Raw genomic sequence first — 24089 nt, 5'->3', positions numbered from 1 at the left:
TTTCCCTCAATTTTTTAACAATTTGCTGTTCCATAGCATGCTTTTCAAGCTGTCATGCTTACTTTTGCATTTTCATCTTTGCTTCTTTTTATTTTTTAATTTCAAATTCAACCACAAGTATTTATGCTTTGAGCTGTTAATAGTAAAGAAAGGTTAAAATGATTTTAAATGTTCAACAAATTGCTAGTTTGTCATTTTTACTACTTTATTGTATGGGTCAATTTTATCTTGTTTGTTTTTTAAAATAAAAATTGAGTTAACCTTTTCTATTTCAGTATGAAAGAATGTTTACTTATCTCCAGAAAATGAAAGGAAACTAAATAAAACAGAAAATTTGAAAACCTTAGAAAGCATTATTCTTGCTAAGTAGATGTAAGTGAAAGTCCCAATTGTTAACTGGATTTTAACAGGTTAAAATTCTCCTACAGGTGAAGCTGGGCAGCATCCAAATCAGACACCCTGATGAGAACAGCATCAAATTCCAAGTGTCTGTAGAAACCTTATTTTCTAAAATAATATGAATGGGTATCACGTCTGAACTCTTGTTTATTGGTCTAGATGGATCCAATTTGGAAATGAGACTCATGAATGGGGGCAACCGGTGTTCAGGAAGAATAGAGGTCAAGTTCCAAGGACAGTGGGGAACAGTGTGTGATGATGGCTTCAACCTTGAACACGCTTCTGTGGTTTGTAAACAACTGGAATGTGGAAGTGCTGTCAGTTTCTCTGGTTCAGCTCATTTTGGAGGAGGTTCTGGACCAATCTGGTTTGATGATCTTGTATGCAATGGAACTGAGTCAGCTCTCTGGAACTGCAGACACCAAGGATGGGGGAAGCATAACTGTGATCATGCTGAGGATGTTGGAGTGATTTGCTTAGGTAAGGGTTGCTCTGGGCTTATCTGGCCTCCAAGAGAGGTCACAAAAAGGGAATAGCAGTCCTAAAAGCCTTGCCCTTGAGAACATAGTGAAGTGGGCTTCCTTTGTCACTTTATTATTGCCTTGCTTCAGGTTCCTGTTCTGATATTTGTGCTTTTTACCCTAACTAAAGTAAATAAAACGGTTGCAGAAATTTTATTTCAGGTCATAAAGAAGGAAAAGAGTGTTTAGAAAAATCAAGAAAGAACAAACCAAAGGTGAGAGGAAAGAAAGAAGGAATAAAAAAAAGAAAGGAAGAAAGGAGGAAGGAGGGAGGAGAAAAAGAAAGAGGGAAGGATGGAGAAAGAGAGAGGGAGAGGGAATGTGTAGGGGGCTTAACATGGAAATTTTTTCTCTGGATGGTTTTTAAGAGCAACCAGCTTCCTTATCCTCTGTCATCTCCTCTTTAGCCACATCATCTCTCCTTCCCAAGCCATTAATTCAAATTCACAGAATCGAATGATGAAAATAAAAACAAAAAGCTAATACTTCGGTTTCCTATTAAAACCTCATTTATTCTATAGGGCTAGGGTATGAGTAGGCAGTGTATCTGTCTAGAGACTTTTGTGCTCCACACTTAGATCCTGGCACAGGGCAATGGGCTTGTGTGTCTAGGAACACCACACCTCCTTTTTCATTTGAGTTTTTAGTTTGAAAGACAGTATGTTTTGAATGCCAAAGAACACTTAGGAAAACATAATTAGAGTAAAAATATCCCTGTCTCCACCAGTTCATTTCCCACCCCATCCCACCCCGTGCAAAGGAAGAGAATTCAATCCAAACTAATTTTAAAATAAGAGAATACCAGCTCAGAAAAGTAGGAAATCCAGAGGCTATTTTTTCATGCATGGTTGGATTCAGGTGCTCAGACAATATTATCTAGTATAGCCAGAACCCCAAAGAATGGCATTCCTACAGGGAAAAATGGATTTTGTTAAGTGTAGAAAATGAAAGGAATTTGGAAAAGAAAAACACAGTATGGGCTTTCTGGTCTCCTTTCCCCCATCAAAATTTCTCTAGGTATTCAATCTTTTCAAAGTTTTTTGCACATTCTGAGGAATCTTATAAGTAGGATTTTTAAAAACAGTTCATTTTATCACAGGATACTCTTTGGAATCAAGGTATGTTCTTTAATGAATATTGATTTTAAACAGTGAAAGGAATAATGGTGAAGCATCTTTCCTCTCTTTTCTGCCTTTGAATGAAAGAAATTCTCACAAAGGGACCACTACACAATATAAACCAGGTATACCAGATGGGTAATGCAGTTAACAACAAAAGGGAATGCTGAGTAGTGAGCAAACTGGAAAATGCAGTTAAAACCTAAATAAATGCAAATGTATTTCAAGAAGAAAAAGTAAATAATTCTGACAAAACCTGGTGGTCAAACAATCTGGTGTCCACATAAATTCCAAGCTCTATATCTACTGTTCGGAATGCTTCTTGAACTATGTGCTCTCTAAACTGAACAGTCTTGTCTTCTAGCTGAACCCACTCTTCTGGCCATCTTTAAGAATTTTCAGGGGTAGCATATCATGATTGTCCCTGTCTTCATTGGTATCTCTTCATCTTTCCTTAAAGAATCCAGTAGAGCTGTTCATAGTCATCCTTATTCTTGTTTGCTTACCCCTGACTTCTTGTGTGTCCCTGTTATAGATGGAGCAGATCTAAGCCTGAGACTGGTAGATGGAGTCACTAAATGTTCAGGAAGATTGGAAGTGAAATTTCAAGGAGAATGGGGGACAGTGTGTGATGACAGCTGGGATAATAATGATGCTGCTGTAGTGTGTAAGCAACTGGGATGTCCAACTGCCATCACTGCCACTGGTCGAGTTAATGCCAGTGAGGGATCTGGAAATATTTGGCTTGACAGTGTTTCCTGCCATGGACATGAATCTGCTCTCTGGCAGTGTAGACATCATGAATGGGGAAAGCATTATTGCACTCATAATGAAGATGCTGGTGTGACATGTTCTGGTAAGTTGAAAAAAGACAAAAAACAATAAGAAAAGCAGAGAGGGAAGGAACTATATTCTTTAGGTGTAGGAATAGGTATGAAATATGAGCAGTGAGAATACTTTAATAAATTCCTTGTTGGAAATTTCTTTATAATTGTGAAGAATCTTTTGTCACATTCATATAGAGTGCTGACTCTATTATCTGTAAGATCAGTAGAGGCCACACCACAAATTCTAAATTGACCTGGAGCTCACATAAAATTTTGTAGAACTCTACTTTGCCATTGACAATTTAATAATCCTTGAAACTACAATACATTTTCTAATCAAATTCATGGTCTATACTTATTGTTTCTTAAAATGTCAAGATGTAAGCTCTGTTTTCTAGTGTCTCAGTATCTGGGAAGAAGGAAGATTAAGCATTCTTTGGGGGATAACCTCCACAGGTGTATATAGCCTACATTTATATTTCTTTTGCAGATGGATCAGATCTGGAGCTGAGACTTATAGGTGGAGGTAGCCGCTGTGCTGGGACAGTGGAGGTGGAAATTCAGAAACTGTTAGGGAAGGTGTGTGGTAGAGTTTGGACACTGAATGAAGCTAATGTGGTTTGTAGACAGCTGGGATGTGGATCTGCACTTCAAACATCTTTTCAAATGTATTCCAAAATTAAACCAACAAACACATGGCTGTTTGTAAGTAGCTGTAGTGGAAATGAAACTTCTCTTTGGGACTGCGAGAATTGGCAATGGGGTGGACTTCTCTGTGACCACTATGAAGAAGCCCAAATTACCTGCTCAGGTAAGATATTTCCGTTGAGAAATTTAATTCCAAGACTGCATTTGCCCGGTAATATCCTTTAAACTGAGAAGAAATAATGGTCACTATGACTCGATCTCTCTTGAAACTATAATATATCCATATTTTCTATTCTGAGAGTCTCAGATAAATTTCCAATTCATTTAGCATTTGGAGAGAGGTATTTCTTTTTTGCTCATTATACTTTTGAATAATTTGTTAAAGATGAAGGAAATTAGAAGTTTCAAGATAGAACTTAAATATGTCTTTCATGGAAATGTGACCAAGTGCTTTAAAAAACAACTACTTTGGATAAACTGACATGACTTAACATTAGGATCTCTCTATTTTAATGTGAAATAATTTTTTTCTTTGTGAAGATTTTGCAGCTCATTTTTTAAAGTACAAAAATGAGCTACTTGTGAGTATCCTTGGTTTGTGGATAATCTTTAGCACTCTAATAAGTTAATCGTATTTATACAAGTAAGCTTCTTCAACAACTCTAAGGTGATATATAGATATAAATGTTACTTATTTATGAGAAGATATTGGAGAAAACAGTGTGAGAAACTGTTTGGAATGCTTCTTGAACTATGTGCTCTCTAGACTGAACAGTCCCTGTCTTCATTGGTGTCTCTTCACTTTCCTTAAAGAATACAGTAGAGCTGTTCATAGTCATCCTTATTCTTGTTTCCTTACCCCAGTGAGAGAAAAACCAGTGAACATGTGCGACTCAGTCACAGGATGTAAACTCTTATGACTTGCATGTTTACTAACCAACCATTTGCCCTAGAACATCTCAACCTGGCTAAGTTCTTCAGGACATTCCTCTGATGCTACAAGTTGTGCTTACCTCTGGTTAGGTAGACATTATCCTCTAATAAAAAAGTCAATCTTTTAAGACAAAAATTTGAATTGTTTTATTACTTATTTTTTTAAAATCTTAACTAGGTAATACTTTCACATGGTTTAAGTACAAAATATGAAAGTATAAGCTCTTCCCCTACCACTGGCCCCAGATATCCCATTCTTTTTCTCACAAATTGAGTGGTTCAGGTCTTTACATATTATTTCAGAAACTTTTTATCTGAATGCAAGAAAATCCAAGCAAATCTATATAAAGATATTATCCTCTTTTATTATGTTGACATATCATAGTAAAATTACATTCTCATAGTAAAATATCTTAATCATAATTTTATATCAGTACATAAAGAGCTTCCTAAAATTCCTAAAATTCTATGACATTTCTCCTCTCATTATTTATTATGTGTACATTCATTTTTGCTTTTGATATTTTTACTTGATAAGATCACACACTAGTTTAGCTTTTGTTTCTAAAAAGAATTAACATTTGGGTGTTTAAGGATTAATAGTACTTTAATTTTTTTTCAATTTATTACATTTTTTCTATTAATTCATTTCTAACTTACTAAAGTTTTTTTCATTTTTTATCCTTAACTTCTTGAGTTGGATGCTCTATTAATTTTAAATCTTTATTAATATCAATATTTTAGGTCCTTGATCCACTTTGAGTTTTATGCATGTTGAGAGATAGGAACTTAGTTTCATTTTGTTACATATGGATTTCCAGTTTTCCCAGCATCATTTATTAAAGAGGCTATATTTTTTCCAATATATGGTTTGGTGCCTTTGTCTAATAACTGTCTTTATATGAGTTTTTCTCTATGTCCTCTACTCTATACCATTGGTCTACAAGTCCATTTTGGTGCCAATATTATATCGTTTTTGTTACTTTATCTCTGTTGTAACATAAGGCAGCCCACCCAGGCTATGAATGAATATGATTTTGCAGTTTTGTGAAACAAAGAATGGAAATAGAGTCTCTGGCTCACTTTCCGGGTAGAAGAATTTCTCTTCTGACTGGGACTCAAATATTTAGGACAAAAGAAACAAGAGGATATTTATAGAAAGGACTTCTTTTGAAGTGGCATAACAAAATTCATTATAGCAGAGAAAATTTTTGGTTTTGGTTTATTTTTTGGCTTCTTTTAACTGGTTGTGTTTTATTTTGTTTGAAATAGCTCCAGATAAGTGAGCCAGAGATTGCAAGAAATCTGACTTGATTGAATCTAAGATGCTGCCTTTACTTAAAGATTTAGGCTGTCCAGATGTGGAACAGGCCCATACGCATACTAGTTAGTGATATCTTAGGAGGTCCATGCTCAAATAATGCTCCAAGTTAAGGACTTTCCAACTCAAAAGTCATTGATGAATAATGGTAATATTTACTCCCATTATTACTTTCATTCAATTTCAGGTTGCTCTAATTTTACATGGGCATCATTAATTGAGTTAAAGTGCAGTAGACTTGTCAGATAATAATACTTTCAATTTTAAACACAAATTATAAGTTTCAGACATCCAAATATATATACACTAGATATATTTATTAATATATAATTAAAAAGAAAATTATTATGAAAACATTTATTGGCAGTTAAGATGTCTAGTGAGCAGATGAGAAAATTGAAGACAGAACCATGACTCAAAGAATATATGGAGTGTTTTGATAAGGCACTATCAGAAAGGAAGGGGGAGAACACAGGAGAAAGGAAGGTCACACACACATGCGTAACAGATGTTAAAGAGAAGTCTGATGATGTTCACTTTGAAAACAGAGGTATAGTGAGAAAACTTACATAGAGGTATGAAAAAGGTTGAGGCAGAGCCTGGATTTTGGTGAGTGGAGAAATGAGTACAGGATTAAGAGACAGAGACAGTGAACACAGTTTGTAGGTTCTAATGCTATAAATGATGCAAATGAAATGCTAGTTGGAAAGAGTAATTGCTTCTGGGGATGACTGACTTTGAAAAGCAATGTTCTAGACTTTCCTTAGGATAGGCCCAATGAGGAACAGGGATTTCTAAGAATTTGCTATTCCCAACTCTAGGCAGAAACTAGGAAGAAGAAATGTAGGAAATCTCTGAGCACTTTGGCCTACCATTCCCATTCTTTATTCCCTTCCTCATCCCATCATAAGAAAAATCTGGAAATCATGTTGTCTCTCACTGAAATGTTATTGTTTTTCAGCCCACAGGGAACCCAGACTGGTTAGAGGAGATGTTCCCTGTTCTGGTCGTGTTGAAGTGAAACATGGTGACACATGGGGCTCTGTCTGTGATACTGACTTCTCGCTGGAAGCTGCCAGTGTGCTGTGCAGAGAATTAGAGTGTGGCACAGTCGTCTCTATCGTAGGTGGAGCTCATTTTGGAGAAGGAACAGGACAGATCTGGGCCGAAGAATTCCAGTGTGGTGGGCACGAGTCCCATCTATCACTCTGCCCAGTAGTACCCCGCCCAGATGAGACCTGTAGCCACAGTAGAGATGTTGGCGTAGTCTGCTCAAGTGAGACTCGGAGAATATCTTCAATTTCTTTCCATAATGCAAAGGGGGTGGAGTTAAGTGGTCCAGCCATCTTTTCTGAAGCCCTGTGTCCTTCCAGGATATGTAGAAACACGCTTGGTGAATGGCAAGTCTTCATGTGAGGGAAGAGTGGAGCTCAAAGTGCTTGGAGTCTGGGGATCCCTCTGTAATGCTCACTGGGACATTGAAGATGCACATGTCCTATGCCAGCAACTGAAATGTGGAGTTGCCCTTTCCACTCCAGGAGGAGCTCCTTTTGGGAAAGGAAATGGTCAGGTCTGGAGACACATGTTTCACTGCACTGGGAGTGAACAGCACATGGGAGATTGCCCTGTAACTGCTCTGGGTACATTGCTATGTTCTGCAGGGCAAGTAGCCTCAGCAATCTGCTCAGGTAAGAGAATGAAGGGTGACCAATGATTAATCTCTCCCACAGTGGTGGCCCTTTGGACCAGGTGTCTCTATAGAGATGAAGAAGGAAATGGTCCTTGTTGAGAGTCCTGAGATGTGTGTCAGATTATTAAACTCATTTGTTGTTTTACAGGGCAAGTGAACTTAATTTTTGTGAACCTTGTAATATAGTGATTACTTGTGCCAACCCTTTCTCAAAATACCTGATCACTCCCAACCTGGTGGGCCCATCTATCTTTTTTTCTCTCTAAAGCTGTTTGTACTTGACTCATCTGTGTGACACTCCATTTGACCTCCATTCTTTATCCCAACTTTGTGTATCTTATATGACTGAGTAGCTTGGTGTTCACAGGAAACCAGTCCCAGACCTTGAGCCCATGCAATTCATCATCTTCAGATCCAATGAGCTCTATCATTCCAGAAGAAAGTTCTGCTGCCTGCATAGGTAAGAATCTGTAACCAATCTGTGAGAATGATCTAAATTCTCAAGGATGCACTGTGTTAGTATTTCTCTTTCTTTTTCCAGGGAGTGGTCAACTTCGTCTGGTAAATGGAGGGGGTCGCTGTGCTGGGAGAATAGAGATCTATCATGAGGGTTCCTGGGGCACCATTTGTGATGACAGCTGGGACCTGAGTGATGCCCATGTGGTGTGCAGACAGCTGGACTGTGGAGTGGCCATTAATGCTACTGGGTCTGCTCATTTTGGTGAAGGAACAGGGCCTATCTTGCTGGATGAGGTAAACTGCAATGGAAAAGAATCCCATATTTGGCAGTGCCGTTCACATGGCTGGGGGCGGCACAATTGCAGGCATAAGGAAGATGCAGGAGTCATCTGCTCAGGTAAATTCTGCGAATAACACCTGGTCACAATTACATTTTAAAAAAGACTGAGATAGAGCAAGGGATAGTGAAGGAAATTAATCTGAAAGATTTCCCTGAAAAGCATATTTGAAAGAAATTATTGCCAGAGTTAAGATTCTAGAAGTATGAGTTTGAGAAGTTATAGAGTTATGTCATGTGCAAGGTAGTCTAATATTATAAAGAGAAGAAATGTGGATGTGTAACCGATATGATTCTGCAATCTGTATTTGGGGTAAAAATGGGAGTTCATAACCCACTTGAATCTAATGTATGAAATATGATATGTCAAGAGTTTTGTAATGTTTTGAACAACCAATAAAAAAATTCAAATACAGGCTTGTATATCATGAAAATGTTAATAGTAATGTTCTTTTATAAACATATAGAATGGATATTGAATAGGGATTCAATGGCATCACTTGGTAACTATAATATTAATAAAGAAGATTAATAGGAACAAAAATATATTCCATGATCATTCTACAGATAAAAAGATAATCACCATTCCCAAGTAATTGTTAAAAGCAGATAAATGAGGTTTATTTGTCATGGGACCAAAACTTACCATAAGAGACTACTGCTCTTGCTTTGTATATGCAGTGAATTTTAGAAGCTGCTGTGACATAGAAAAATATCTTCAGTTACAATGTGTTGGTGATAAACAGTACTGTGACTCAGTAACTTAGGAAAGTGAAAAATTCTGTATACCAGGAGTGATTCCTATTTAATATCATAAATCTGGTAGAGTACATGTTCAACAAAACTGTAAAGTGGCAAAAAGGAAATAATTCATTCTAAGATAATGTACACAAAATACTGGTTTTTGTACCTCACTAAATTTTTACCAAAGATACTTGCCAAAAAAAGCAACCCAGAAACAGATGATAAATAATTGAGGTGATGGACATGCTAAATGTGTGGATTTGATCATAAACATAATATAAACTTTTTAAAAATAGTTTTTTAGTTGTAGATAGACACAATATCTTTATTTTATTTTTTTTATGTGGTGCTGAGGATCAAACCCAGTGCTTCAGGCATGCGAGACCAGTACTCAACCACTGAGATACAATGCCAGCCCCACAATATAAACCCGTTTTGAAACATCACACTGTACCTGAAAATATGTAAAATTTTTATTTCGGCAGTTAAAAACAGCCAAGAGCAGAATAATATTCTTGGGGGTAAAATTATACTAACTTTGGAAGAAAACCCAAATTATGTAAATAAAGAAAAGTTCTAAGGTTTTGATTGAATTTGACAGCATTCTAGAGAGATTCCTGAATACAAACCCCAAGACTAGAAAGTCAAAAATTATATACAGAATAAGTACCATATTTTACTAGGCTCTACTAAGTCATCCATAAGTTCCTAAAGAATTATAGTAATTAACAAATTATACCTATTTAAAAAACTATTTTAAACTATTGTTACATCAGAGTAAAAGGGGCGGGGGGTTCCTAATTGTTCAGAGAAGATGTAAAACTAATTCTCTATTTAATCCCAGAGTTCATGTCTCTGAGACTAAACAGTGAAACCAGTGGAGAGACCTGTGCAGGACGTCTGGAAGTTTTTTACAATGGAACCTGGGGCAGTGTTGGCAGGAGTAACATGTCTGCAACGACCGTGGGAGTAGTATGCAGACAGCTGGGCTGTGCAGAGAAGGGAAACATCAACCCCGCATCTTTAGACAAGACACCATCCAGACTCATGTGGGTGGACCACGTTCAGTGCCCAAAAGGACCTGACACACTATGGCAGTGTCCATCATCTCCATGGAAGCAGAGACTGGGCAGCCCCTCAGAGGAGGCTTGGATCACATGTGACAGTGAGTGTCCATTGGTCAATATGAAATTTCCATTACGCAGCTCTACTGTCACATCGGAGAAAGCAACTAGCCTTTATTTTCCTACTCCCACACTAGCTTAACTTGTTAGATCTCATTAAGCAGGAATGGGTAACCTCATATTAATACCTATCCTCTTGGCATGGTAAAATTTATTTTATTTAATTTGGTATATATGTATATGTGCGTGTGTGTGTGTGTGTTCAGGATCAGTGATCATTAATACAAATATCACATTCTTCATATTCTGCTTAAAACTTTTATTCAAATAATTTTTCAAAATGAATGAGGAGCAGAGAATACGTAATTCAGTACTTGATTATTAGTTTACTTTGACGTTCCCATTTATATTTCAAATATTACCTTGCTACATTGAATTAAGGGAAAAAAGAGTCCAGAAAGATCTATCCTAAAGTGTTTTCCTATTCTATATCTTCCTAAATTGTGAGAAGATTCCTGATATCTGGCAATTTTCCAGACTCTTTTCTGTTTGAAAAAAAAAAAAAAAAAACATAACATTCTACATTCATAGTATTAACTTTATTCATTCAACATTCCCTGAGTCACACTATGATTTTTATGTATGGGATGAAATATACCCAGCTTGCAGAAAGGACATATACTTTCATAAAATATATATTTGGTAAAAAAAATATAAATTCTTAAGATGCACATTAAATAAATTATTTTTAAATAGGTTTTAAAAACAATTTCACATCTCTTCTTTTCTTCTGTAACCTTTCAGAAGCTTTTATCTCCCAGAAATAATCAAGACATCTTTTTTTATCTACATTTTCAGACAAGATAAGACTTCAGGAAGGTCACACCAGTTGTTCTGGTCGAGTGGAAGTCTGGCACGGAGGTTCCTGGGGGACAGTGTGTGATGACTCCTGGGATCTTAATGATGCTCAAGTGGTGTGTCAACAGTTAGGCTGTGGCAAAGCCGAGATGGCACTAAAGGAAGCAGCGTTTGGTCAGGGGACTGGGCCCATATGGCTCAACCAAGTGAAGTGTAGAGGGAATGAAACTTCCTTATGGGACTGTCCTGCCGGACCATGGGGGCACACTGACTGTGGGCACAAGGAAGATGCTGCTGTACAGTGCCAACCAGGTGAGTGTCAAGAGCCTGGATAAGTGGGACTCTGTCAACAAAGGGGATGTGCAGTGGGATGTGTTCTCTAAAGATCAGAGGTAACAAGGATCCTGTGGAGGAAAAGTCATTAGGTTTTCTTCTGAAGGAATGGTGAAAACATTTGTTCTGGCCTTCACTGAAGACAAGTATACAACCCATATGTTCCTGACAGAGGGAAGAAAGACTAGGGAACTCTATTAGGTGGGAAAGAGTAGTTTACTAGATTTAGACAAAGACATAGATATATTTTCTCTAAACATTACTTCCAGAATTAAGTCTCTTTATCTTCTCTCCCACAGGAACATCTTTAAGATCAGCAAATGCCACAGGTATGGCTTGGGGTTTTTGAGTATGGGACTGATTAACAGCATTACTTAGAAGCCTTCTTGTTCAGAAACTTTGGGTGAGGAGGAGTTCTGAGGACATGGGATTGACTTAAGAGATCCTGACCCTTTGGTACCTGACCAAAGACAGTTGGTTGCCTGAACTTAGATCTTTCGGCTAATATATTGTCTCTCGTTATTTACTTTTGCTTAGGTCACTCATCCCTTATTGCATTGCTGATCCTCGGGGTCATTTTATTGGCCAGTCTCATCACATTCCTCGTGTTTACTCTGAGGAGAAGACAGATCCGGCTGCTTACAGGTCTGAACCAAATTATGGTCTCTCTAAAGTGTCTACATGATAAAGGGGTTCTTGGGATATAAATAAATAAGGACAACAAAAAATTAGACCCAAATGCCACATGTACAGAAAGCAGGAGCCTAGAAGAGTTTGAACAGTTTCTCAGATTAGAGGGAATACAATTTCACAGGAGAAAAGGGGCTTTGTTTGCATTGGATTTTATGGAATTGTAAGGAGAATGAGTCTGTCATTATGGTTCATGATATCCTTATTACAAAATTGTACTGTTCTGCCAAGCAATGAAGATGCAGACATGGACAATAAACTGTTTTTGTCTTTGGGAGCTTCAAGTTTAGTAGAAGAGATATGTATGTAAACCAATTGTCATGTAGCATTGTAAATTAATATAAATAAGGAACCTTAGTGGCACAGAAAAGAGAGTAATTTACTGAAAGGGGAAAGAAGTATGTCAAGAGCTTTGTAATGTTTTGAACAACTAATAATAATAATAATAATAATAATAATAATAATAATAAAATATTTTCTTTAACATAAAAAAAGAAAGAAATACAGAGGTCTTTTAGGAAGCTTTTGAGACAAATTTTGAAGATAGGAGTTCAAAGAACTGAATGAGGAACATTATGGGAAAAGAAAAGGATATGTAGAAGTGTAGAGAAGTGTAAAGGTTGGCATATTTTCTGTTTGGGAGTAAAAATTGAGAAAAAGAAGCAAAACTGCTGGTGAGGCTTAAGAAGATAGAAGGAGCAAATTATGAAGTTTTTTACTCCACTGGAAAATGATTCATAATCATTAAAGTAACATGAAGGGAAGTAAAATTATCAAGTTGTCTTCTAGAAAGATCTTTTGGCAACAGGATATATATGAAGGATTGAAGGAGGATCACACTATGGACAAGAATAGCATTTTGAAATAGTTGAGATAAAATTAAAAGGACTTTATAGTGAGAAGAGGGAAGAGGAAATATTTTTAGAGAGATTTGGAAAGACCTCTAGTGAATTTTGGAAATAAACTGACTTTCTGCTGGGGGTGGGAGTAGGGTGACAATAAAGACAATTTAGCTTATGAATGTGAGACATTCTAAGGAAAAATCTTGGAAACAATAGCATAGATAAAGTTAAGTATGTTTGCACTGCTGTAAGGGAGCTAACATAAAGGAAGAGACATTTTATTGTGATCTGCTGATCCATAACCCAGAATTCCTATTGTTAGTTTCCACAAGAGGAGAGAATTTTGTCCACCAAGTGCAATACCAGGAGATGAATTCTAGCCTAGAGGCAGATGATCTGGACCAGCTTCATCCTTCAGGTCAGTGGATTCCCTGAAGGTCTGTAGGTTGGAGGCTCAGACTGGTGGCTTCAACCGAAGCTGAGCATTCTACTTTGATTAATAGTAAAAAGATTAAAAAATCTGTAATAGAAATTTATGATACATACAAGAGAAAGAAAGGAAGCAATGATCTGAAAACTATTGTTAAGAACATAAAAAATTACAACGATGTGGAGGCCTCTAGTATAAGAAGCCTATAATTATTTCTCAGAGAGGTACAAAGAGCTTGGACCTCATTTAATAAAAATAAAGAATGATGAGACTTGGACCTCATTTTATAAAAATAGAAATGAATCATCTCAAAGACTGTCATATGAGAGTTTAAATTTTTTTTTTCCTTTTAATTTTTTTTGGTATATATTTAAGGTTTAAACATGATGTTATAGGATTAGCATCTAGTTAGTAAAAAGGTTACTGATGTAAAGCAAATTAACTATCCTTCATTTCACATGGTTTTTCGTGGTAGCTCAACTCTACTAATTTGATAGGAATCCTAAACACAGCCCAGTGTTATTACTGTAGAGCTCATGATGTGCATTATATGTCTACATTTGTTCTAAAAGTCTAAAAGGTTCACATTTCTGTGTCTTTATTCAATGAGAAGCCATCAGTAACACAGGAATAGCCTTATTTCTCATTTCATAGCTCTTTTATCTTTGTGCTCCAACTTCTATTTAGTGCCAGTGCAGTAATTCTGCCTTAGGACACATAACAGTACTGAGTTGAAAAAATATACCAGTACCCATTGTCTTTACTTCATGAAAGCCCGCATGTTTTTACAGGGGTCTGCCATACTTCTTTAACCCAAAGGGTGTGGTATTTGCTTCTGCTATATCAAGAGATGCACTTAAGTCTAGAAAAGAGTTTCTGTGCCCCTTTAATCACAATTACCTGCCTTCCTAATTGTGGACAGCAGTTTTAAACCACTCAAAGAGCTTCTCAGGCACTTGAGGGTAGTCTGGTATATTTCTCAGTAATTATTTTCTTCCTTCCAGAAAATTCCAATAAATCACATGGTTTTAATGCTGGTGGACTAATTTCTGTGTCTAAATATTTTTCTATTTCTGGAATTAAAAAGGGGGCCATTCTGAGGCAGACTGAAAAGAAAACTGGGAATTTTTAACTCAATGAGGTGAGTGGGAAGCACTTACTCATCATTGTTAAAAATATATATTCTGTTTAAAGACAGAGTTCCTCTGACATTAGAATTTTTATACATGTTTCCATATTTCATATATGTATATGTTTGTAAATATATATCCATATTTAGAATATATGACAACTTTTTATAAATATGACTCAGCCATTTCTAAATTACATATATGCACTTGGCAATAACAATGGTACATTCAGGAAGCTAAGGAGAAATTAGTGAATAACTATGAATAAATATTTGGAATATTTTACAGAGATCATATAAGAAAAAAATTAAAATGTATCAGACATCTGAATTCGTATAATGCTTGCTACAGTAAAGATTATATAAGATACTATAGGGATAAAGATAATTTCAAACAAGGCTACTGGAAGTAACAGGTAAAGCAGTCTTTGGAGAAAATAATCTGGCACTGTCTATTTAAATGACAATGATAATGATAATAATAATTATAATTAATAATAGTAAAAAGCTTCACAGATCCTTTGACCCAACCATTCTATCCCTGAGAATTTTTCCATACAAATAAAATCACTGCTGTGAAAGGACACAACATCCAAATCTTATCTACAATGTTGTTATAAATGTAAAAAAAAAAAAAAAAGGTGGAAACAAATTAAATGCCAATTGATGGGGTAGTTGCTGGGAAAAAAATATGGTTTAGCCTCCTAAAAAAGGAAAATATCACCTTTTAACATGTAAAATGATTTCACTTATGTGATCATGTTATATTGACTATAATTAAATACCTACATCTACAAAATTATGCATACGCAGATAATACATTGCAGAAGCATTTAAAATCCTAACAGCATTGTAAACTGAGGATTATGAATAACTCAAACAATTTGTGACATAAATAATTATTAAAATACTTTTCCATTAAAGAATATTCACTGTTTCCTGGTTGCTTCAGAATCAAATGGAGATTATTTTTAAAATGGTATTTTAATGGTGTTTATTTTATTCCAGTGTAGTTCTATGGCATAAAAGTGATTTTTATGTATACTAAAGTTTGAAAATAGTTGCATTTAATATTTCTGTTCAGGAAAGGTAGGTTACTTTTTTATATAAGTGAGTTTATGTGTGTTTTAATGTATTCTCCTATGCATATAAAGAGGGAAGTAACTTTTTTTTTTTTTTCATTTAAGGCTTCAGTTCAGCATTTAAGATACCTTGAGGAAGACATCACTATTGAATGGAACAAGAATCCACCTCATTCACTGATGATGGCCATTGCATTTCTATAGAGTCCTTTGTCTCCTGCCCCAGTCTGGCTGGGCACAAAATCACCGAGCCACCACAAAGCCTTGTAGATTCAAACAGCAACTCTTTATTCCCAACTCTCACCGACACTCTACCCACACTTCCCGTGAACACCCTGCCTTCACCCGGCTCCAAGCGCCATTTCCCTCAGAACCCCGCAAGAACTCAATGGGAGCTCCTTTGGAACTCCAAAGGAGCGGGCGCCTGAGGCAGCAGGATACGCCCTAATCCCAGCAGGATCCTCCCTAATCCTGGAGCCGCCCTATTCCCTGAGCAGGGTCACCTTTCAACCCAAAATGCCATGCGTTATTCCTACTTGGCTATGGCTCTCAGCAGTCTCCTAATGTTCCAAAGACTGCTACTGAATTTACAAAAATTAAGCTTGTGAATTTGAGAACTTTATAGTGTATGTAAGGCTTTCAAATATATTAAATTAAAAAGAATATTACTGATTTGAATTTGTCTTAACTTAATTTTTAACTTTATAAATATCTGATTGTTTTCTGAAGTTTTTAGGATTTTATAAATATGTCTTCTTATTTGATGTCTTAATTTGCATTTTTCAAATTTGATTTACATAATGATTTTATTAAATCCAAACTGAAGTAAGCTCAATTTTGTTTTAGCTTTCTTTTTTTTTCTCTAAGAAGGGGCAAGTAAATGATATTGAACAATCTGTTACTACATGATTCACACTATAAGGAATGACTTTCATTGTTTTTTTTTTTTTTTTTTTTTTAACTATTTCACTGACATAAAATTCACAGCCACACTTGGTAAGCGTAAAATACTCAGCAGTTTAGCTCCTTGTTCCTCAGGAAAGTATTACTAAAGCTAAAATATGCATAAATAATGTCTTTCTGCATAAGTATAACTATTATGAAGTAAGTTAATATATTACTAAAATTCTTCTAATCACAATAAATATTAAATAGAATATATTTTTATTTTAATTGAACACTAAGCTTATAGTCTACATACTTGTAGAATATGGCTATATGCAATTGATTTCTTAAAATTATTTTTTTAAATAACATACATATTTATGATGTAAAATATGATATTTTGAAATACATATATATTGTGGAATGGTTAGATCAAGATAATATGCATTACCTTACATATGATTTTTGTGGTGAGAACATTTAAAACCTCCTTTTCTTTGTGATTTTCTAAACTAAAATATATCATTGCTAACTGTGGTCACAACATCACACAAAAGATCTCTGAACTTATTTCTCCTATTTGACAGGAATTTTGTACCTTTGAACAATATCTCCCCAAAACTCTTCTAGTCCATGAACAAGGAAATTTCATCACTGTTTTTTGTTTGCAAGTGCAGATCTTTTATCTCCTTGGTTAAATTTACTCCCACAGAATTTTTTATGCTATTGTGAATGGAGTTGATTTTCTAATTTCTTTTTTCTGATAGTCTTTCCTGTACCTGGATATATTATTTCCCAGATTTGCAAATTTTTCTATTCATTTAAACACATTTTCTGGACTTTTATTTCTCTCTTAAACTTGAAATACTATAATTTGGATATTTTCTTTATTTTGTTCTATAAGTTCTATAAACTTTATTCTTTCCTTTTTATTTTATCTTTTTTCATCTGACCATGTGATTTTTAAACAACCTATGGTTGAATTCACAGATTTTTTTCTTCTGATTCATCAGTTCTGCAACTAACATTCTTTTGTGTTTTTAATTTAATTCATTGTATTTTTTAGCCCCTGATTTTCTGTTCAAAATTCTAAAATCAAAATAAAATTAATCTTTTTATTAAATTTTTGGTTTGGGGGGCTGGGGTTGTAGCTCAGTGGTAGAGCACTCGCCTCACATGCGTAGGGCATTGAGTTTGATCCTCAGCACCACATAAAGCAAAATAAAGACATGTGTCCACCTATAACTAAAAAATAAATATTTTAAAAATAAATAAATAAATAAATTTTTGGTTTTGGTCTTTTATTTTCTTCTTGATTTTATTGAAATGTTTTTCTATATTTTAAGTTCACTGAGCTTCCTTAAAACAATTACTTTGAATTATGTGTTAGGCAGTTCATAAATTTTCTTTACTTTATGTTGATCACTGGTGTTTACTTTTTCCCCTTTGCTTACGTTTCCTTGATTGTTCTTGACCCTTGTGGCTGGGTGTTGGCATCTACACTTTTGAAGAAGCAGGGACTTATTAAGTGTTCACAAACTGGCTTTGTTAGGGAATGCCTTTCTCCACTCAACCCATTAAGAGATTTTGAGCAGGCCATCTGGCATAATCCATGGGAAAGATCACTTTTGAAGTTGTGAGACAGGTTAGCCTGGTGCCTGGGTTCACAGTATTTGGTCTAGATCCTGGATCCACTGGTGTGTATCTTTTTTTTTTTTTTTTAATATTTATTTTTTAGTTGTAGTTGGACATAATACCTTTATTTTATTTATTTATTTTTATGTAGTGCTGAGGATTGAACCCAGGGCCATGCACGTGCTACGTAAGCACTCTACCACTGAGCCACAGCCTCAGCCCTGGTGTGTAATGGGTCTGGAGCCTGGAACTGAATTGATTCTGGGGTGGGTCTGGAGTCTGGGATTACAGAGACTTGCCTGGCACAGAGCAGACTTTGAGACTGAATCTGCAGGGAGTCTGAATTCTTGGGTGCCAACTTGATGGCTAGGGCTACAGGGGAAGGATTTTAGTCCATCTATAGGAATTGGCCTGCCATTGGTGGAGACCCAATATCTAGGGTCTTTAGGTCCATCTTGGCTCTGGGCCAGTCCAAAGCCTGGGACCACTGGGATTATTAACATGATTGTATGGTAGGCCCAAGAGACCCAGTCTTTAAGAAGGCCTAGAGCTTGATCCACATGATCATTCCTGGTACTGCTATGGTTCTTGACACTGGGATCATAGGGAAATTTGAGTATTAATATGGCCTTGGAGTCTTAGGCCATGGAATATTTTGAGTTTTATTAGGGCAAGTCTGATGTTGAAACCTATGACTGGGGTTGTGGGAAGATGATGTGAGTAGTGTAAAAGTGTCCTTCCTATATTCTTGAATGCATTATTTCCTTATTTTGTAGTCTACTCAGGTGTTATAATCTCATACCTTCTCCTCAGTTCTCATGAAGGTATTTTCATGCATGGATAGGTATTTAAATTTGATGTTTTGGTTGGGATATGAGTTCTGGAAAATTCTATTTCACCATCTTGATGATGTTTGAAACAAATGTAATGTGAAAGTTAATTTTAATCTTTTCTCAGTGTTCTGATATTGCATTCATGCTTTTTTAGCATTTAGGGCTTAAAAAGCAATCATCTTATAAAAACATGCCTTTTGACTAACTTCCCATTACTTTTTAACCTCTTGCCAATTTCAGAAATATCTGATATAAATTAGTTAAATAAGTTAATTTTCTTTTATTTAATAAAATTTATTTAGTGTCTATTATTTGTCATGTATTATATATTAAATACCCAATTTTATTCCATGTGCTACTCACCCAATTACATGCCAGGTATTAAGTATGTTAAGGTGTATATGTGTAAATATGAACATTATATCCCATGAGTCACATTTTAGATTGAGCAAACTGAAAACAGAGAAGTTAAATGATTTGCCTCAAAGCATACAGCTAGTAGATAACATAACTATAATCTGAACCCAGGTATTCTGGCTCTAGAGACCATATTCTTCATCATCATATTATACAGTCCTTCAAAATGAATACAGTTTATATGGGGAAAAGACATTACTAAATTTCTTTGCCTTATAGCCACTTCAGTGTAAATGTGTGATTCTGTTACTCTTTGTAGAGAAACTTTGATGAAACAAGGTCAAAACTAGAAAACTTTTTATCCAAAGACAGATAAGGACTGTATCAGTCATCTTTAATTACTACAACTAACACTTGAGACAAACCAACTTAAAAAGAGGAAAGACTAGATTTGTTTTGTTTTTAACTTTTACTGTTACATCAAGTTACACAAAATAGAGTTTCATCGTGGCATATTCCCATAACATAATTTGATTTCATTCCTCAGTACCTCCCTTTGCCCAGCCTTTTCCCTCCTCCCTCCTCCTGATCACCTTCCTTCATTCTGGTCTCCCTTCTATTTTCATGACCTCTTTCTGTTTCTCTCTCTCCCCCACCCCACCTCCCTCCCACATATGAGGAAAAATCACATGACTCTTAATGTGATCTCTCTCTCTCTCTCTCTCTCTCTCTCTCTCTCTCTCTCTCTTTTCACACACACACACACACACACACACACACACAACTCCCTCTCACATATGAGGAAAAATCACATGACCCTTAATGTTTGGAAAAATCACATGACCCTTGACTTTTGGAGTTTGACTTATTTTGCTTAACATCATCCCCTTCAGTTCCATCCAGCAAATGACATAATTTTGTTCTTCCTGACAGCTGAATAAAACTTCATTATATATATATATATATATATATATATATATATATATATATATATATATCACATTTTCTTTATCCATTCATCTGTTAATGGATAACTAGACTAGTTCCATAAATTGGCTATTATGAATTACACTTCTATAAACATGAATAAGTATTTACAGTAGGCTGACTAAATTTTTGGACAAATACTGAAAGTGGTATAACAGAATCATGTGGAGTTTCCATGAACAAACCTTCTTATTGTTTTCCATACTGATTGCACCAATTTATATTCCCACGAATAGTGTATAAAACTTTGTTTTCCCCCTGCATCCTTGCCAGCATTTAATGCTATTTGTATTCTGGACGATTGCCATTTGATTGGAGTAAGGTGTAGTTTTGATTTGCATTTCCCTAATGGATAAAGATGTTTATGTAATTGTTGGATATTTGTACTTTTTTGAGAAATGTCTATGTAGTCTATTTGTCCACTAATTAGATTTTTTTTGGTGAGTTCTTTATATATTCTAGATATTAATCTTCTGTCAGAAGAGTAACTGACAAGATCTTCTCCCATTTCTTCTCTCTCATGCTGTTTTTTCCTTGTAGTACAGAAGTTTTTATTTTGATACCATTCCATTTATTGATTCTCCATATTATTTCCTGGATTATAGGAGTCTTAATGAGGAAATGGCAACCTGCATCTGCATGTTCAAGTGGTTTCTCTATGTTATCTGTGTAGTTGCTATGTTTCTGGTCTTATTCTTAGGTCTTTGGTCCATTTCGAGTTGACTTTTGTGCAAGGTGACAAGTATTTAGTTTCATTCTTTTACAAATGTATTTTCAGTTTTCCCAACACCATTTGTTAGAGACTCTTTTCTCCCATGTATGTTTTTGGTAAATTTGTCAAATATCCAATGATTGTAACTATGTGGGTTTGTTTCTCTCTCCCATTCTGTTCAGTTGGTCTATGTGTGTATTTTAATGCCACACCAAGATGTTTTGGAGCCTATGGCTTTGTAGTATAATTTGAAGTTGGTATTGTGATGCCTCCAACTTGTCTTTTTACTCAATATCGCTTTAACTATTCTCAGTCTTTTTTTTCTTCCATATGAATTCTAGGATTGTTTTAACTAGTTCTGTGAAGAATGTCATTGGCATTTTGATGGGGATTCCATTCAATATATAGACTACTTCTGGTAATATGTACACTTTCAAAATATTAATTCTGCCTCTCCATGAACATGTGAGTTCTTTCCAGCTTCTGCTGTATTATCCAATTTCTTTTTTAGTGTTCTGTAATTTTCCCTATAGAGGTCATTCACCTGTTTGGTTAGATTTATTTCCAAGCTACAGTTGCTGCTGCTATTGTTTGAAATGATTGTGTTTTGATTTCCTCGTGTTTTTTTTTTCCATCAGATTAATTGTTGTTGTGTAGAAAAGCTTTTGATTTTGTATGTTGGCTTTACATCCTGCAGCTCTGATAAATTTGTTTATCAACTCTAGAAACCTTTTGGTAGAGCCTTATCAATCTAGATATAAGATCACATCATCTACAAACAGGAACAATTTGACTTCTACTGTACTCCTTTTATTTCCTACTCTTGCCTAACTGCTCAGGTTAAAGCTTTAAGTTATATATTGAATAGGTGTGTTAAAATTGGACAACCTTGTCTTGTTTATGATTTTACTGGATATGTTTTCAGTATCTCCCCATTCAGTATAATGTGGATTTGAGTTTGTCGTATATATAGTTTATGATGTTAAGGCAAGTTCCTTTTATCCCTATTTTCTTTAGTGTTTTTATGATGAATTTGGGGTTGAATTTTGTTAAATGCTTTTTCTACAGAGATGGTCATGTAATTTCTGTCCTGATTCTATTTATAAGGCATTTTATATTTATTCATCTGCATATGTTGAACCTTCCTAGCATCTGTGGAATGAAACCAACTTGATCACAGTGTATGATCTTTTTAATATGTTGTTGAATTTAATTTTGCAGACACTCAACTCTATAGCAGTTAACTATATACTTTTTCACAAAAGCACATGGAACATTGTCCAGGATAGATTATAAGTACAGTGACATAACAAGCCTCAATAAATCTAAAATGATTGGAGCCATGCAAAGCTTTTGTTTTTCTGACAACAGTGGAGTTAAAATAGAAATCACAAGAAAACTTGTGAGAGTCACAAATGAGTCAAATAAGAAACTACAAGAAAAGTTAAAAAGTTTCTGAATTTTACTGCTGAATATACATACAAAGGACATAAAATCATCGTGTTTAAGGGGTACTTATTCACAATATCCATCACATAGAGTCAACCTGTGTCCATCAATAAATGTGTAGATAAAAAGTAAGACATGCATACACAACGTAATACTATCCAGCCTTCAATATTTGTAGATTCAGTTATTGGTGTAGTTACAAAGTTTTGGAGGCATCTTGTTGGATTGTTTCCTCATTTTTTTCAAAAGTCCTAAGCTGTTTGCATATCTATTGTGGTAGATTTCTCTTCTGTCATGTAAAGACTTTTAGTGAGAAATTATACTTTATTATATGCCCTGAGCTGGGGATATATCTTAGCATGAAAACATTGAATCAGCATAATCCAAGCACTATGTTTAACCACCAACACCACCTTGAGAGAAAAGAATAATTGTTAATAATAGTAACAATTTAAGAGCAAACCATATATCAATATATATTTTTAAAATACATTACTAGTGATCTCCATAACACTATTAATCAGTGAGAAAAGTAGGTGAGAAATATTATAGGATGAAAGGTTCAGTATTAATGATAGTATACTTAACACTAAATGATATTGGAAGAAGGAGGAAAAGGGGTGGGAGAAAGTAGTGACACAGAATGAAGAGAGAGAATGAAAGATAAAGGAAATAAAATGGAGATGGGAAAGAATAAGTGAGGTATTGAGAAAAAGTATAATTAACTGAAAATTATATGAAACTATGAAAGAAGACATAATAAAGGATCACAGAGTAAAACAACACTAAACAGCTAATGCAAAAATAATCATTAAAGAGTCTGTTTTCTCCTTGCTGAGGTATTTAAAATGGTGACACTTCTTTCTGGCACTTCAATTTTAGAATTCCCTAGCTACAAGGAGGATTGCAGGACAGCTATTATACTAAACAGCGCTGAGTCAAACCAACCAAACTTGTTAGGGGATCCTGTCTGCTGTATGCTGAGCTCTCCTATCATTGCCTTTCAGCAAATGTTGGATGAGCTTTGTACATTTTGTAGCAGAATTTACTCTTGATATACCTTTGGTTTTGCTTCTGGGGATGGGAGTGTATCTTTTATACTAGCTGCTCACCAGCTCTCTGCTCTGAATAACCTGTGAAGTGACCCAGAAAGTACAGCAACCCTCGTTGTAAGTATGTCAGCTTCTGTCCTATGGAGCAGTGTGTGGAAAGTGCCCAGGTCACAGTAGCAGATCCTCTGGGTGCTAAGGGTGTTGGTATCCAGTAGCCTTCCACTCAACCCAGCTTCAACCCACTTCCACTCACTGGCAGCCTTGTTCCTCCTTATTATAGAGTTCAGACTGCAAATTTCAAATAAAACTGTCCTTTGCTTTTCTATGCTCTGCAAACCTGAACACTATGAGCCATGGCTCCCATTGCTGCCCAAAGCTTCCCTCAGTTCTTCAGTATAGTTTCACTTATGATGCCAGATTTATTCATGGTTTGGGCACCTATGGATCCAGTGAGAAGTGAACCATAGGTGGCTATTGAGAATATTGGCTCTTGGGTATACCAAAAAAAAAAAAAAAAAGGCAAATCAAGAACAAAACAAAATAAGATAAGATAGAAAAAGAAAGCAAAGAAAAACTGCAAGCATTTCTAAAAGCATTTCTAATTTCTCACTCTGAAAGATTAAACAATCAGGTTTTTAAAGATGGCACTACTTCCTCACTTCTACTAAATTTGCTGGGAAGTGCTGAGACTCTC

General features: G+C 35.4%; 1 protein-coding gene across 1 annotated transcript in view; it reads left to right on the top strand.

Annotated features, from left to right (window-relative positions):
- The first annotated feature begins 521 nt into the window (after positions 1–521).
- LOC114104822 (uncharacterized) overlaps positions 522–24089 on the top strand; it is a 419591-nt gene continuing 396023 nt past the window's right edge. The window contains 6 exon segments of the mRNA XM_071609308.1: positions 522–885; positions 6729–7043; positions 7141–7455; positions 7825–7917; positions 7999–8313; positions 9842–10162. Of these exon segments, the coding sequence (XP_071465409.1) occupies positions 522–885; positions 6729–7043; positions 7141–7455; positions 7825–7917; positions 7999–8313; positions 9842–10162 (1723 nt within the window).

The sequence above is a fragment of the Marmota flaviventris genome, chromosome 3 (genome assembly GCF_047511675.1).
Source record: "Marmota flaviventris isolate mMarFla1 chromosome 3, mMarFla1.hap1, whole genome shotgun sequence".
Classification (NCBI taxonomy): Eukaryota; Metazoa; Chordata; class Mammalia; order Rodentia; family Sciuridae; genus Marmota; species Marmota flaviventris.
This window is presented reverse-complemented; position numbering and strand designations above follow the sequence as displayed.